Source organism: Ornithodoros turicata, chromosome 7, assembly GCF_037126465.1.
Source record: "Ornithodoros turicata isolate Travis chromosome 7, ASM3712646v1, whole genome shotgun sequence".
Taxonomy (NCBI): domain Eukaryota; kingdom Metazoa; phylum Arthropoda; class Arachnida; order Ixodida; family Argasidae; genus Ornithodoros; species Ornithodoros turicata.
Window position 1 is genome coordinate 51,173,123 of NC_088207.1, and position 15,753 is coordinate 51,188,875.

General features: G+C 47.4%; 1 protein-coding gene across 2 annotated transcripts in view; it reads right to left on the reverse strand.

Annotated features, from left to right (window-relative positions):
- Nucleotides 1–15,753, reverse strand: part of LOC135401476 (G1/S-specific cyclin-D3-like) — a 74,253-nt gene that overhangs the window by 56,835 nt on the left and 1,665 nt on the right. The window contains exon 1 of one of the 2 annotated variants that reach the window (XM_064633911.1): nucleotides 5,164–5,321. The exons of the other annotated variant lie outside the window; for it this stretch is intronic. Within the exon in view, the coding sequence (XP_064489981.1) occupies nucleotides 5,164–5,229 (66 nt within the window). The 5' untranslated portion in view covers nucleotides 5,230–5,321. Of the gene's footprint in view, nucleotides 1–5,163; nucleotides 5,322–15,753 lie in introns of those variants that run through there. 2 annotated transcript variants of the gene reach the window in all.

Consider the following 15,753-nt stretch of genomic DNA (forward strand, 5'->3'; position numbering starts at 1 on the left):
AACCCGAATTGGTCGGAGGTCAGTTCGGGGGGAAATAACCGGGCGGAATCGGGTTTAACCCGAAAAAGTCACTCCCTAATTATACTGTAGCTGTAACCCTCTGAACGTAGGACCCTGTGTATGACCCCCCCCCCCCCCCCCGTCTACGCCCCGTGCAGCGCCTATAGGGGCGCCACAAGCGCATCCCCTAGCGGGAGAGGCGCGCATTTCTTCCGGGAATCGTAGCAGATTATTATGTGTGTGTCACTACCGTCCTAACGGAGCTTGTAAACGTATTCCGCTCGTTAGTGAAGGTCGTGCTGAAGACCGGGAGGTGGTTGGTTCGAATCCTACAACCAGCTGCGCTCTCTGAGGTTCTCCCTGGGTTTTCCGAAGACTTTCCAGACGAATGTCGGCACAGTTCCCCTTGGAAGTCGGTCCAGGACGCGTACTAACCTCTCCTGTTCCCCACTCCTTCCTGCTGTCCCCTCTCTCCGTCTCTCCACGTCTGTACAACAAAGAGTTGGCAGCTGTCACTTCCTATCTCCCTCAACAATCGGTGTCGATCTGCGGATTTTTGCCACGAACCCGCTCTTCTACACTCTACAAAGAGAACCGCGTAACGCGCTCTTACACCTTAAAAAGTAATCTTCACCGCATAGCACGCTCTGAGCCAACCATTGCCACGAATGATACAGTTTTATCGCTTCCGATTCCAATAGGGAGGAGGGGCGTACGCCTTTTTATGTTCATTTGGGTACATGGTAATTGGCACAAAAAGGCGTACGCCTCCCTTCTTCCTTGAACAATAACCCTATCATTCATGGCAATGGTTGGCGCGGTTCGTGCTATGCGGTGAAGTTCAGTTTTTAGAGTGTAGTCGACTATTGGTCGACGTCGTTCTCTCCAGTGATTCGTTGAAAATCGAAGGCGTACGCCCCGCGCTTCCACAAAATCGAGAGTTCGAGAGACGAATGTTCGCAAAGTTCCCCGTGAAGTCGACCCATGACGCATATAACTCCCCCATGTCCCCCACTCCTACCTGCTGTCCCTTCTCCATCTGTCCACATCTGTGCGCCGCTTATAGCCACAACGTGCGTAGAGGGTGCGTGAGGATGACGGGGAGTGCAAAGGGCTAGAGAGGTCGTTGGGCAAGACGCGCCTCCTGCATAAAGCGAACGAGACAGAAGAAACAAATAGAACTCCACGGCATAGCACGCTGTGTGCGCCAACCACTGCCACGAATGACAGGGTTATCCCTTTTGATTACACGAGAGAGAGCGGCGTACGCCTTTTTGTGACAATTATCAGATATGCAAATTGCCACAAAAAGGCGTACGCCCCCTCTCTTCGAATCAGAAGCGATAACCATATCACTCGTGGCAATGGTTGAAGCGTGAAATGTGGTGAAGCTCTGTTTTTAGAGTTTATATAGATGGAGAAGGATAAACGTGGACGGCGCCCAGTCACATACTTCGATCGAAGAACGGCAGTTAAAGAATGACAGTCTTTTAATGGAATGAAAACACACCTGATGATAAAATGATAAGCAAACCCACCAACTTCCGTCACAACCTGCTTCCTTCAATCCAGCCGCATCACCTTTTCAGCATTACAAGCAGCAGACACACTTTGTCTTGTTCCGCACGAATGCCCCACGCAAGAAGAAAGCAAGCAAGACAGTCGAGACCTATAATCGCCAATTATCGATCGCGTGTGACCGGAAGTCCGTCCGATCTCGTGACCGGCGTCCCGCTAAAGATCTATACGTTCTGCATTGTGTGACTTCACTTGAGTGACGTCACGTCCGTTCATTCATGGTGTGTCCTTTTTACGTGAATGGTCTTCCGCTTCTTCGCGCTCATCGTAGTGTAGTAGAGACGTTGTTTACGTTGCCGTAAGGTTCTCTCTGGTTCGTTATATTGATTGGAAAGGCAGCCAATGGGCGTGGAGGCATTTCCGCTCGGTCTTCACGGAGCGTCAGTTTTTGTTTTTAGTTTTAAATTCCGTAGTTGTTACTGGCTGTGTCACTAAAGAGCAGGCACTGACACCGTGTGAAAATGCGCGAGCACGGTGCAGTGACACTACTGACAAAAGCTGTGTCGGTGCAAAGCGGTGGTCTGTTGATGGTTCAGCAGTGCTGAAGATTTTGTTAAAGACAGGGACGTTCCCACGGGTACCCTTTAACCCTATCTAGTCAGCGGATCAGAGTATAAGAGCCACTGATGGTCTTTGGGGACGTCGTACCAACTAAAAAGGAAACTAGCCACGCAAAGGAAAGGGGAAATGGGAAGAGAAAGTACAATAGTAATATGTTTTCATGGTGACTGAAAAGACAAACCGTTGGGTTTTCAACGCGGCTCACACAAGAAGTGCACTGTTCGTGTAAAACAGTTTACTTGAACAGCAATGCCACAGAATGAGCAAACTACTGAAAGCGCCAACATAGATAGTGTTCTTTTTTTCTCTTCCGGCTCTCCATGCCCACACAACTGCCGTCAAGCATCTGAGGGATGTCATTGTGACGATAAGCTTGTCTGATCGCAAAGGGCGAGCGCAAAGATAAGCACGGTACGTCACCTGGGACATTTGCATGTTCAGGGGACAAGGAAAGTGTTGGGCGTTGTCACGCTGTATGTTTTTTTTATGTTTCGCGGGGTTTCTTCTGAGGCGGCGAGAAAGGCACAGAAAGCGTTCGTTGTCTTTAACACTTCGGTCAAGTGGTTCTCGTGGCATCCTATAGAAATTTCCGGTTGACGCCTCGGTCCTTAGACCATTATCTCAGCAGTTAGCTCATTAGTCTTATGCCATTTTGTAGTTAGGCACAGCGAAAACATACATGCGAGGGTCGAGAAAGCTAAGGCGTGCTCTTATGACATGCCGCTGGTGAGCTTGTTTCGAAGCAAGCAACTTCGTCGTAATGAAAAGGCGAGAGTCTAGCTTTTGCTTTGGCTATGAGCGGCGTTCGCACGTGGACGGGTAGTGAGGACAGCAGAAAGGAGTGTGGGACAGTGGGGATTAGTGGACGTCCTGGGCCGACTTCAGGGGGATTTTAGCTATGAGCGGCGTACGCACGTGGACGGGTGGAGAGGACAGCAGAAAGGAGTGTGGGACAGATGGGGATTAGTGTACATCCTGGGCCGACTTCAGGGGGAACTGTGCCGACATTCGTCTGAAAAGTCTGTCGGAAAACCGAAGGAAAACTTCAGACAGCAAGCCGGTCGTAGGATTCGAACTCAACACCTCCCAGTCTTCAACACGACCTTAGCGGAGGGTGACAGAGGACCAGGACAGAGTACAGATAGCCAGACAAGACTCGTCTCGTCTGGTTCTCTGTCCTCTATCTGTTTTAACGCGTTTTCCCTCAAACGAAAGGATATGTTCCCCAGTCCACAATAGCATGGAGCTGAGGATAACGGTGTCATTTATAAACAAATATTCGGCGCCACCTGCTTTCTACAGACCAGCAAAAGTTTTCGTGAATGCGTATCTTATGTTATCCGGCAACATTTACATAATGCTACGACGATATCCGCCACGTAGGTCGTGAAAAAGGAGTCAAGGACAGCGAGGCATTCAACCCAGTCGTGTTCCCAATGTTAAGTAGTCGCTATCCTCAGTGCATTGGACGTTAATTGAGATTTTAAGGGGTGACGAACCCAAGGCAGATGTCTCGGAATATGTTTGTTTTTCACTGCTTTGTCCGCGAACTAAAGGTGTCACCTGCCAATGGCCGACGAGAACGCTACCGCGGCATTTATCGCAGACTTATCTGTACTTTACGTACGACTGACAAGTAGCAAATAGCAATGCATGGTACCCTCTGCGCTAACAAAAAAAAAAAAAAAAGAAGAAAAAAAAGGAAAAAAAAGAAAAAAGAAAAAGGCGTTCACCTCGCTCTCTCCTCGAATCAGAAGCGATAACCCTATCATTCGTAGCAATGGTTGGCTCAGAACGTGCTATGCGGCAAAGTTATGATTTTAGGGTGCATTTTACTGCGTACTGTGTCGATACTTGTCTTAGAGAGTCAGAGGAAGTATGGCGGAAAAACACCTGGGTAATATAGCGGTGCTGAGATTCGAACACCGCATGGTCACCTCCCACTCTGCATGGGCGCTGTGAGATTACTATTCTAACCGTTTAGCCACGAGGGATGGAGTCCTGGGAATTTTGCCGTTGTCCTCGTGGAGGGTTGGGCACTTCTTTGAATGCGGTTGCGTTTTACTGCACTTCCTCAAGCATCACCCCGGCAGTCTCCGCGAGCATCATACTTTGCTAGCAGTTTTCATTGCTCATCATCATTGCTCACGCATCATACTTTGTTAGCAGTTTTCCACATTCAGCTTGAAACTCCACGCGGCTGATGAAGTGCTTAGACAGACCTCACCTATGTACCATTGGTTGTTCAACGGACCTCCTCAACCAGTGAGCTATGTCCGACTGCTCTCAAAGCAATGGGCGGATAGCCAATAGGCATATACAGGTGTTGATTACGCCGTTCTTCATTCCTATCTCCAAGCCAATGGTCGACCGCTTTGAAGCTTCCTCCAGAACGACTTGAACCTCTCAAATGAATTAGCGGTGGGGCGGCTGCCGACACTTGCGACGGGAGATTGAAACTGTTGTCGTCGTCTACTCCTCGCCCAGAGGTTGTCGACGTCGTATACCGTGCATCGGGACACGATAGCCAGGCAGACTCAGTCCTGGCAGCCCACTGGAACTGGACTTTGCTCTTCGTCGTTGGCAGAACAGTGCGAACATGTCTGAAGCTTCGACAACGTAGAATAGATTGGAAGCTAAAGTCTTTGGAGATCTAATCATTCTTCCATTGGAGTATACTTCTAAGAATCGCCCGTGTTCGTTAGATTACAAGGGTGTATACGTGATGACACGATATTCCTGCACAGTCCCAGGTTAAAATACCGCGTGAGATTCGACGACTATGTATTCGCTCAGCCGACAGTATGCGTATGCATATCTTCACGCAAACGTCGAACCTCATGAGAGGTACATGTGTCACCATATGTGCTCGCGCCCCAACCTTTTCTACGTACCAACCATCCTACGTCCAGGTCGTGCGCATTATCCTTATTGCTCCGGTCTCGGTGTGGTTCGGCTTTCGGTGACACGTACAGCATGTCCAAGGTACCCTACCATAACCCTATTATCAAGCGTGGCACATACTTGACGTGTTTCTCTTCTTCTTTTTTGGTACTTAAGGGGTCGAGGCACAAATTCAAGTCCACGCATGTCTGAGAGCACCAATGGAAGGTCCAGGAAAATATCTGGCGTTATGACGTAGATTGTTTGCAGACAGTCAGTCTTCCATCCACCTCAGCGTTCTTGTCGGAATCCCTTCTGTCCTAGCTGGAACCAAAAGGATAATTGCCATTCGTCGAAGAAGGAGAAGATATTTGACAATGCGCGTGAAACCATCATCAGAGTGTAGCTCATCAACATCATCCACCGGCATGTGTGGCACCGACGCGGTCGTCAACACGTTGCACATGTTCACATCGCAACTTCGTGGTCTTTCCGTGTCATGGCCCATCCTGAATCATGTACGTCATGACCTTTTTCCTAGCATTCTTCTATATGGCGCGAAGGTCCCGGTCCCACGTCCACGAGGAAGTCGTCAGCTTCTCACAGGACTCTTCTCAAGTCACCCTTACCGTTGGTGACACCATGACTCTCAACTATACCCTAAAGACTCGCTTTGATTGTCTAGTGGAGTGCTTTAAGGACTCGGGTCAAACCACGTCTTATTATGTTCTTGCGGTGGAAACGCCGGCAACCCTAACCAGGTCCATCGTAGTACAGAACATAAGACAAATTCATTCTGGTATTTATGCCTGTATCGCCCGAATTCCAGAAACCAGCATTACGACACGTATTTCGTGGACTGTAGACGTTCTACGAAGGCCTGTAGTTTGTAGCCAAGAGGAAAGTTGCTGGGAAGGCAGGGACGAAAGCTGCTACCGTGACACCTGCGTTTGTCACGCTGAAGGTGCGGTGTTCTTCTCAAAGATGGGCCTCAGGACTTGCAGAAGACCTGGTATACTTACGTTCGCTGCAGAAATTGATACGATTCCGAAAAGCGCGAGGGATTTCCTTGTCGTGTCGTATTATCTAGTGACCTTCGGCGATACTCTGGTTTCATGGAGCGGAGATAGCGAATCCAAACATACTGTGGCAAAAATATTTGGGAGGAACCAACGCAACATCGTAGAAGGAAAGTTCTGGATATCTCCAGAGAGGTTAGAGCATATCACTTCCGTAACGGTGGCGTCTACCGTATCGGGAACGCTCATCAGCAAGAATATCGATCTGGAACTTCCCGCGCCTGTCACTAAAGTGGGAGATAATTGCACCACAGATGTCGATTGCTATAATTCGAACGGCTTCTGCGTGAAGGACAGGTGTTCATGCGTGGACAGATCTGGTAAAGCCTTCGGAATACCCTACTACAGTGAGTGTGCCATGAAGTGCAAGAACAACCTTGACTGTAAGGGAGACGCAAATAGTTTCTGCTATGGCACTCTTTGTCAGTGTAGAGCAGGGTACAAACCATTCAACCAGTCATGCGTCAAGGACGAATGTAGCATCGACACGGATTGTCCAATCAATCAGGTCTGTGTTTTCGGAAAATGTATCTGCGCGCCCGGTGCCACGTTCGAAAACGGTTCTTGCGCCATAGCGCAATGTTTCTCAGACCGGGACTGTTTCTGGAAGGACACCGCGTGCGAACTCGGTCAGTGCGTTTGCCAACTCGGTTATAAGGTAATTAACGGTAAATGTACCAGACCCAAGTTCGATTACTGCGACAGAGAAAAAGGAGAATCTTGTCGGCTGCCTTACAGCGAGTGCGACGGAGAATCGTGTGTCTGTAAGTATGGTTACCACTACAAAGCCGTCGGTGGCGTCGAATCTTGCGCTCCTGTCGAATGCTCGCGATCACATCCATGTCGCCAGTTGAACACAACATGTAGGGACTACACCTGCGTCTGCCGAAATTCCAACTCCACAGTCCAGGGTGCGTGTGCACACGCTGTGAACTCTTGGGAACTTCAGCTCTCGAAGCTGCAGCCCGATCCGTACGCTACGGCACTTTATCTTTGCGTGGGCCTGGGGGTTTTCGGACTAACCGTTTTCTTGCCGGTGATGCTGCTGAAGAAGCTGAAGTTCGTGGAAGGAGGTCGCACGAGTGACTGTGGGGACGAGGATGCGTTGCGCCAAGGTGAAGTTGGGGAAAGTGGTGTGAAAGCAAGTTGGTTGATCGAAGAGACGGAACTTTCAGAGTAGTTCAAACTGCCGTGAGAAAAAGGAGACACGGTTATATCGAATTGAAACAAGTTTTTTTCCCTCTCTTATTTTCTGTTTTGGACTCCTTGCAGCGTGATTCAAAAATTATAACGCTACAGGCACTATTTTCTCTATTTGTTTGGAGCTCGTGGAATCGCGCCCTCGCACTTCCATAGGACTGGACCGCTAAAGACAATACGCGCGTGCGCAGTAGTGCTTGAATTACTACGCGCCAGGCCAAGTGCGACTGCGTGGCGCCATCTGGCAACCAGAACGCGAGGCAACCGAAAATTGCGCCAATTTTGTTTCTCGAATTGACATTTTTAGTTCGATCGATAAACAGGAAGCGGGACTCCGAGGAATGCTGGGATTAGCTGGGGTTTAAATTATAGCTGGGATGACAGCAGGATGGAGTGAGAGACTGGGAGGGGGGGGGGGGGGGTTAGTATGCGTCCTGAGCCGACTTCGGGGGAGGGGAAGCTCTGCCGATGTCTGGGAAGTCTGCCGGGAAAACCTGAGACAGCACAGTCGGTGGTAGGATTCGAACCCAGCACCTCCCATTCTTCAGCACGGCCTTGGCTACCGTCGACGAGCGGGCGCTGTTATCCACACGGGATGCCATTTTCGCCGCCGGTGTTTTACGATAATTTCCGTAATGTACACCTTTATCACAATGTTTCTCAACGGGGATTCCGCGAACAAGGTAGGTTCGGCACCTGCGTGTGTAACCTGACCGCCTATACCAGGCCTCCCTCTCCGACAGCCCTGCTGTCGGACCTTGCTCGAGATTTGATCGTTCGGATTGGGATCGACATACATATTGCAGGACCAGGTCGCCGCGGTTGACGGCCATTGCAAAGAGTTGTCGTTTTCGTCGGTTGGGTCAACATGCAACTCCAACCGTCAATTTATCCGTCTTGCTTTTCTCTTGTATTTAGAAAACATGCAAGCAGTGGGAATTTCAAAGCTACTTCGGGGAATCTTCGGAGCTACTCTAGTGCTTGCGTGAACTAGGGATTTACAAACATCAAAGTATTGTGAAACAGTTGAATGAATCCGGCAACCCTCAATCGACATCCTGCGACAAAACTATAAAAAATTGAATTGTTATAAACAATTAAATAAGCAGTCAAACAGAATAAAAATTCCCTACTTGTACGACATCTACATAGTTCGCCTCAACCACATCTACCCAGTTGCCCCAGTGCCGTAGGTTCCTTGAGGTGGTGCTGGCGCAATCACCGTGGTTCCCTCGAACGACATAAATTGAGAACCACTGCTCTATAATAACGGCATTCGCGTTGAACGCATTAACGATCCCAACCAATAGTTCCGACGATGTACAAGGTGGCAAGAGGTCCCTTTGTCCTTTCATCGACTATACACGTGGTAGCTGTCTGAAACACTAAGCAGCATGTAGCCCCAAAAATATAGGACAGCTCACCCTGCGTGTAAATCTACTCCCAATTATTATTATATTATACAGGGTGTTTCACCTAAAGTGATAAAAAAAATTCCAACTGGCGAAGTACTCGCCGGAGGATTGTGGGACTTTAGGCAATTACCTTCTGGAAACTTTTGCCGTCATTTAGGAAGGCTTTGGACAATTTTTAATTCAGGCAAATTTATTCGTGGAGGACTTCATATTTCTGTAAAAAAAATAGTGAGGTTCGCTTGGCAATTTTCAAAGTTCAATTGAAAAAAATAAATTTCCCGTAATAAAAAAAAATGTCTAAAGTCTTCTTCAATTGTGGCAAAAAGCTTCCAGAAGGTAACTGCCGAAAGCCCCACAATGGCGAGTACGTCACCAGTTAGAATTTTTGATACATACTCACTTACGATTTGAATTGCTCAGCCTCCGAAAGATTTTCGGTCGTTTGCTCAAGTATTTTCCCACGCGAGACGAACGTGGTGGTGTTACAAAACGCAACGAGGACTCGATCTGCGAATGACCTGCTAGCCTTTAGAAGGTTCAACCGTGCAGCTCGGTAACGAATTAAGTGTCACGCGCACTTGTTACTTGTGCAGAGCCTTGAACTGGATTTCCGCTGCCGGGATGTGCGAGGTCTCATACGTATTGATTCGTAGTCAGACTGTTTACTTGGGCCTGTACTGAGAAAGCCCGACGCCTTCGTGTCAATATTGGTGGACTTCGGTAAACGCCTTAGGAAAGTGCTCTAGCACGACCGCAGAAATAAGGTTAGTAGGTACTTTAAGCCTATACCGACAGAAATTATTAATTTATATGTAACGCGCCCTCTGTTGCCCCGGAAATTGATAATTTCGAGGGGCCAATCAATGGAAGATATAGGGATTTGCACGTAGGAGACAACTTCCGCCATTAATATCTCGGGTTGTGCTTGATGTATTATGATATTCCCATGGATTTATGTTCTAAGACAGGTCGAGACAGAGGGTTTACCTGGATTTAGGGGTTGTAGGTGGCGTCTGGATAAATCACCGAGATTCATAATTTAGCAAACATCTCATGGTCATTATGTCGGTTCCGGTTCCCTAGAGGGGGAAACTTGGCCCCGACGCCGGTTTTTTGGTACATAGTCATAATGGCTTCACCGTGCTGTTGCGGTGCACAGCAGGGAAGCTGCCATCATGCTCTTGTGTTTTGGTTTTGCTTTCGCGTTGCTTGCTATTCTAGTCTTCCTCGCCTTACTTCCGTTTTCTGATTGATAGTATGCTGAACTCATTGCTGCTCACCACCAGCAATTGTGTAGACTATCGCTCCTGGCGGGTTGTAATATACTCTAATATACGATAAGGTTCAACGCATCATGCATGCATTGTATACTGCATGTTGCGGAAATATTTCTTTCCGTAGTTTTCGAAGGAACCGCGAGAAAGAGGAAGAGAACGAAAGAGACGTTGACGTTTTGGTGACGAAGGAACATGGGTTTTTTTGAGTGACATTCGGGAATTTAGGCATATAGTTGGATAGACGACATGTTAAATTAAAGGAGTGTGCTTGGACTTTATCATCCTTGCTTCTGCATATACGAAATACATCGGTGCTCGAGAGTCCACCCACGAGCAGCGCAGTTCCGTAAGTCCCACTTCGAGTGACTTTCTATCGATTCACAACACTGCACGCCAGCGCTGTTGTAGTTTGCAAATGCAAACTTCGCACAAATTAATGAATTCAGGTAACTCAGCGCAAAAGTGCGGACGCCAAGAATCCAACCTGGATCTTCTGATTTCCGGTCAGATATGCTCAATGAGCTACTTGAGTTCCTTAATTTCTCGACATTGGAGGCTTACGTGTTTGTGTCGTCCGTATTTGTGGCCTGCCTCGGCTAATTCTCGTTGTTTACGTCGCACGAAACTTCGGTGTCGTGCTCTGACGTCAGAGGGGCCACGGGGGCCTCGGCCGTTCCTATTGGTGCTCGTACGCACGTGACCTATCCGACGACCGCCTCACTGGTGGAAAAGCTTGCCAATGATGTGACAGCCAGATGAGTGTCGGTAGTGTGACTTCACATCGATGCAAATACTCGTCCTCAACCCGGTATAACCTGGGGCAAAGTGCCGCAACCCCTCAAAGAATAACGCCCTTACATTGCTTGTCACGTGGCCTTCCTTCTGTTCACCTCCTCTCGGGGACCACAGACAAGCAGTAAGGATTTCGTCAATATAGCAGTTTTTTTATTGAACAACGCACGTTGTGTTGTGTGTTAACTCCTATACTTCGGGACAGGTTAACTCCTACAGGTAAACTCCGTTTACGAATCTTACGACGTCAAATCTTCGCTTAGGCGGCGCATAGCGCTTCCGAGTCACAACATAGTGCACCCGCATGCTTCAAACTCTTGCTTGTACACTGATCATGTGGCGTCGGATATGATGTCACATGACCACATATGATGTCATACCCGTCGGATGTCCCGTTGTTGTCCCGATGTTGTCCCGTTTCGTCCACGTGTTCGTGAACCTTCCATTTTTCTGCAACCGGTCTGTAGCCTAGATCACTACGTTCACATAATCCCCTCCACACTCTAACAAAGCAGCCATTCACTCCCGCCGTAAAAACCCGTACGGACCTTTCTTCCCTCCGGGCTGTTGACCCACAATTCGCATGAACCTTTAAACACGTCACACCTAACCCTTTAAATACCATGCCAATGATGAGGACGGTGCCCAGAAGAAGAACAGTCTCTGTTCGAAATATCGGCGGCTTCTGTCCTGAGGCAACTCCCGTTCTACATCTCTACCGGTTCGCTGGATTTCTACCCATCTACCGTCGGATATGATGTACTTCGAGCACATCTGCATGCTTTTAAAGCAAACGCGTAAAATATTCGCACACACACACACAAAAAAAAAAAAAATCATGTCATGTTTCCCGTCCCCCGCCTTCTCGTATGACCCCAAAAGCCGTTTGGTATGTCCCACTCTGAATGTGTGAACTGCATTCTCCGCTGGCGGAGATACACCTGTTTAACATGTTTGAATGTTATTACTGCTAGCGCCACATCCGTGAATAAAATCATTGCCTTCTCTCTCTTGCGGAACATGAGCACGCTTTCTGCTTCTTCTCCGGATGTTCCATTGTGAAACAAAACATCTGGCGACGAAGATGGCAAGTTTAAGAGAGCGGAAGAGCCAGAGTTGCCTGAAAAATAAAATAAAAATAAAAACTTAGCGAAGCTGATATTTTCATATACCACGTATAGGACCAGCCTATGTGTGGCACTTTCGCAATGTTCATCAGTGCAACAGTTCTCGTCATGACGAAGGCACGCAGACAAGGGACGTATGTCAAGTATCCCAGGAAGTGTCGCAGAACAATATAGTTGACTCATCGTGGAATCAGGTAAACGAGAAACGCCAGAAAAGCCGTCAGAGTCTATTCTGTGCCGCACCGCGTGCGCAGTTTCTCATCTCGTACATCCTGAAAGCCGATCTCACCATCCACACTTGCGCAACCGATTGCAGGCATAGACGTTTACACAGAGCATCGACATGATCGCCAGAACTGTGCTGTTCTGCGTGTATACGAACCCTTCCGCCGCAGACGCTAAAAGGAAAAGAAAAGGGCGCAGTCGCAGCTTCGTACTCCCTAGATTCCCTATCCCTACAACACGATCCCTAGATTGTAATTACTCCCCATTTCAGTCCCTTGACTCTAAGATTTACTCCCTGGCACCACAAATCGTTCTTCAAGGCACACTCATGCGATCTAGTTACGTTCGCTTCCGGCGAGGGATGGCGGCACCGTCGGAAAATTGTTTTCTTTGTTTTGCTTTCCTCCCGCGCTCTATACGGAAGTGGCGTAATCGGCGCCAGCGTGCAGAACGTGCTAGCAAACGACAAAGCCATTATTTTCATTCGCAGGGATCGGGAAAACTGTGGTAAGTTTGTGGAATTTGTTGAATGCAATCGATTCCCAGACTGTTACTGTAGGGAATGACATCATTTTGGCCCAGATATCGCGGCCGTGCATGCCGACGAGAGAAGTGATTTTGTTGCATCTCCCATTTACTCCCACGTATTGAAAATTTGACAAAATTTAATTCGCCACAATTCAGTGGATCGCTTCAGACCTTGAAAAACGTGTCATTCCCTAGATAAACTCGAGAGGAACACGCCGGTACCTGTTTGATGTATAGAAATTTCGCGATGTTTACGAGAACCACGTGAACAAAAATTATTCGTAGACTTTCTGAAGAAGTGAGTTCGCCTTAAACTTCGGATTTCCTCGCGCTTGTATGGATAAAATACACTGTCTTGACATAAAGTGACAAAACTTAGAACAAGAACAAAACAAGTGAACAAACAAAACAGAAGTGAACAAAACAAGTGAACAAAATTAGAAGTTGAACGTTTCAATACTTCTACGGGCCTCATTATCATCGGCACGTGAGCCGTAACGTTGTCCAGGTTTTGTCAGGACGTACGCGTATTTAGTCCGTAAAGCAAGTAACTGTTGGGGTAATGCATCTTGTCTCCAGAAAGACTAAAATCACTTTTTTTGTTCTAGAGTGTATTACTATCAGTCGCACGTAGGAAAAATGCAACTGTTATAAGAAGAAGAAGAAAATTAAAGAGCTGGAACACTTTGTTTACGCGGTGGAAGAGAAGCGCACAGCAGGACACAAGGACAGAAGAGAGACGACGAGGGACAAGAAGTTCTTTCTTTGCGCAGCTCGCTATACGTATTGCAATCTTGCGTTTCTCCGCTTGTAATGTCATCTATCTAAAATTCCAGCCGTATCATTACGGATGTCGAACTCAGCGACACTGGGCAATGCCTCGGCTGCAGATGGCCTCATATGGCACACGAAGTGATGACTTATCAACTTCCATGTTTTCTCAAGAACTTAAATTGTGATCCGTTATCCATGTCATGAAAGTCTGTCCGCGACCTCTGTGTAAGGCACACTCTCAAAAAGAAAAGGGTTTACAGTAACTCCTTTTTGGGGAGTGCACCTTTGCCACATATAGCACTCCCTTTGGAGTGTACAATTACTCTCCAGTAGGGAGGTGACATCTGGCAAAGAAAAGGAGTTAAAAGTACGCCCATTTTTAAAGGGTGTATAGTTTCAAATAACGTCACAAACTTTCTTTTTTTTCCACTTTTTTTCCTTTTTTTTGTTTCTCTTTACTATGCCTTTCTTTACTGCTGTACTGCTGTATATGTTCAACGATTTGAGCTTGGTTTTAGTTATTCCTGTGACTATGAGTTTCTTTGTATTCGTTCGTAAAATAGTCTGAAGCGCTCATGGAAGATACTGATTTCATTGGTGTTACATTTCCTTTCCTTTCTTACGTAGATTAATATATGCCTGTCCGTATATGGGAGCGGCGAGCTTGTTATGTCACATCTCCGACTATTTCTCGCATTCTACCTCCACGGTTTGTTTTGTGGAAATGAACTACTACTACCACTATTATTATTATTATTATTATTATTATTATTATTATTATTATCAACTGCAAATTTATATTCCCGGAACTGCATCCCGGAGTGCATCGAACTCTTGGAACGCCCATCCTGGACGAACAGGAAGCTTTGCTTCAAAACGTGGAATGGAAAATTAAATGCGACACGTTTTGAGGGTGAAGGTCAGAAGTCGATTGGCTACGCCGTGATGATCACGTTAGTCCACCCATCCCTTACGTCACAACTGTGCATATACAGACTTCCCGGACGTGGAACTCGATAGCAGCACGAACACCATCTTCCGAGTTTCTGCGCGCCGTCATGCCTCCTTTCATTTAGTGGTGGTGGTGGTGGTGGCGTGGTATTTCCGAGCGCTCTGCCTGCCGGTGTGGCGCCATGTTGCTCGGGTGGGGAGGGGGTGTCCTGGGCCGACTTTACAGGAAACTGTGCACACATTTGTCTTAATGCGTCTGAGGAAAAACTGAGGGAAAACACACAGACAGCACAGACAGCGCCCGGATTCAAACCCGGGTCCCCTCCTTGAATGGCACGTCTTTTCGATGTTCCGACAGTGATGATGACGATGATGATTGAACTTCATTGGCGCAAAAGCAACTCAGGCTATAATGCGCCAAAACCATGCTAAAATGGTGTTCGGACAATGAGAAAGAAAGAAAGAAAGAAAGAAAGAAAGAAAAAAATCACGCTGTTGTAACTGGAACTGGAATCACATGATGGTGGTGATAAAGAAGAAGATGGTGGTGGCGGTGATGGTGAAAGGGCGCGCCGTTGTCAGCCTCACAGAGGTGGGCAACGTCACGACTTACGCCCTGGGGGAATGTGCGTCCCGGGCCGACTTCTAAGGGAACTGTGCCGCCGACATATGTCTGAAAGAGCCTGAGGAAAGCCCAGGAAAAAAACCCGGACAGCACAGCCGGCACCGGGATTCGAACCCGGGTACCTCCCAGTCTCGACGTGACAAGATGATAAAGAAGAAGATGCGGATGTGAGTCAAGACGTAGTCGAACTGGCTGACCCAGAACCGTCTTACAAACAGAAAATAAAAACAGATGAACGAGTTGAAGTGAGGGAGTTCAACATGGAATCACTTGGCACCGGCTTACTTATTCATGGTCACATTGAGTCTCCCACATTTTCTACCATTGAGTCCCCGTGTATAGAAGTGGCCATATGAGCGTACGAGACCATTACGGGTGACGTCCAACAATATAATCGGGTCAGGTAAGAAAGAAACGAGTTAATGTGGCATTTCCTCCCTTTTTTTTTTTTTTTTAATCTTAGTCCCCTAAGGTGATGGGAAGTGCTTGATGTACTTCTTTCGTACTTGATGTACTTATTTCTTTCCACTATTTCTATGTACTTTGTACTATTCTATGTACTTATTTCTACTTCGTTGATGATGATGTACTTGATGTACTTATTTCTACAAGTACTTCTTTCGAGCGCTGGCAGAGGCAAATTGTAAATATCAACTTTTGTGTGCCTGTGTCTCAAAAGGGCATTTGGAAGCAGAAGACTGTTGACCAGCTTGAACAAGTGATGTTGACAAGGAAATA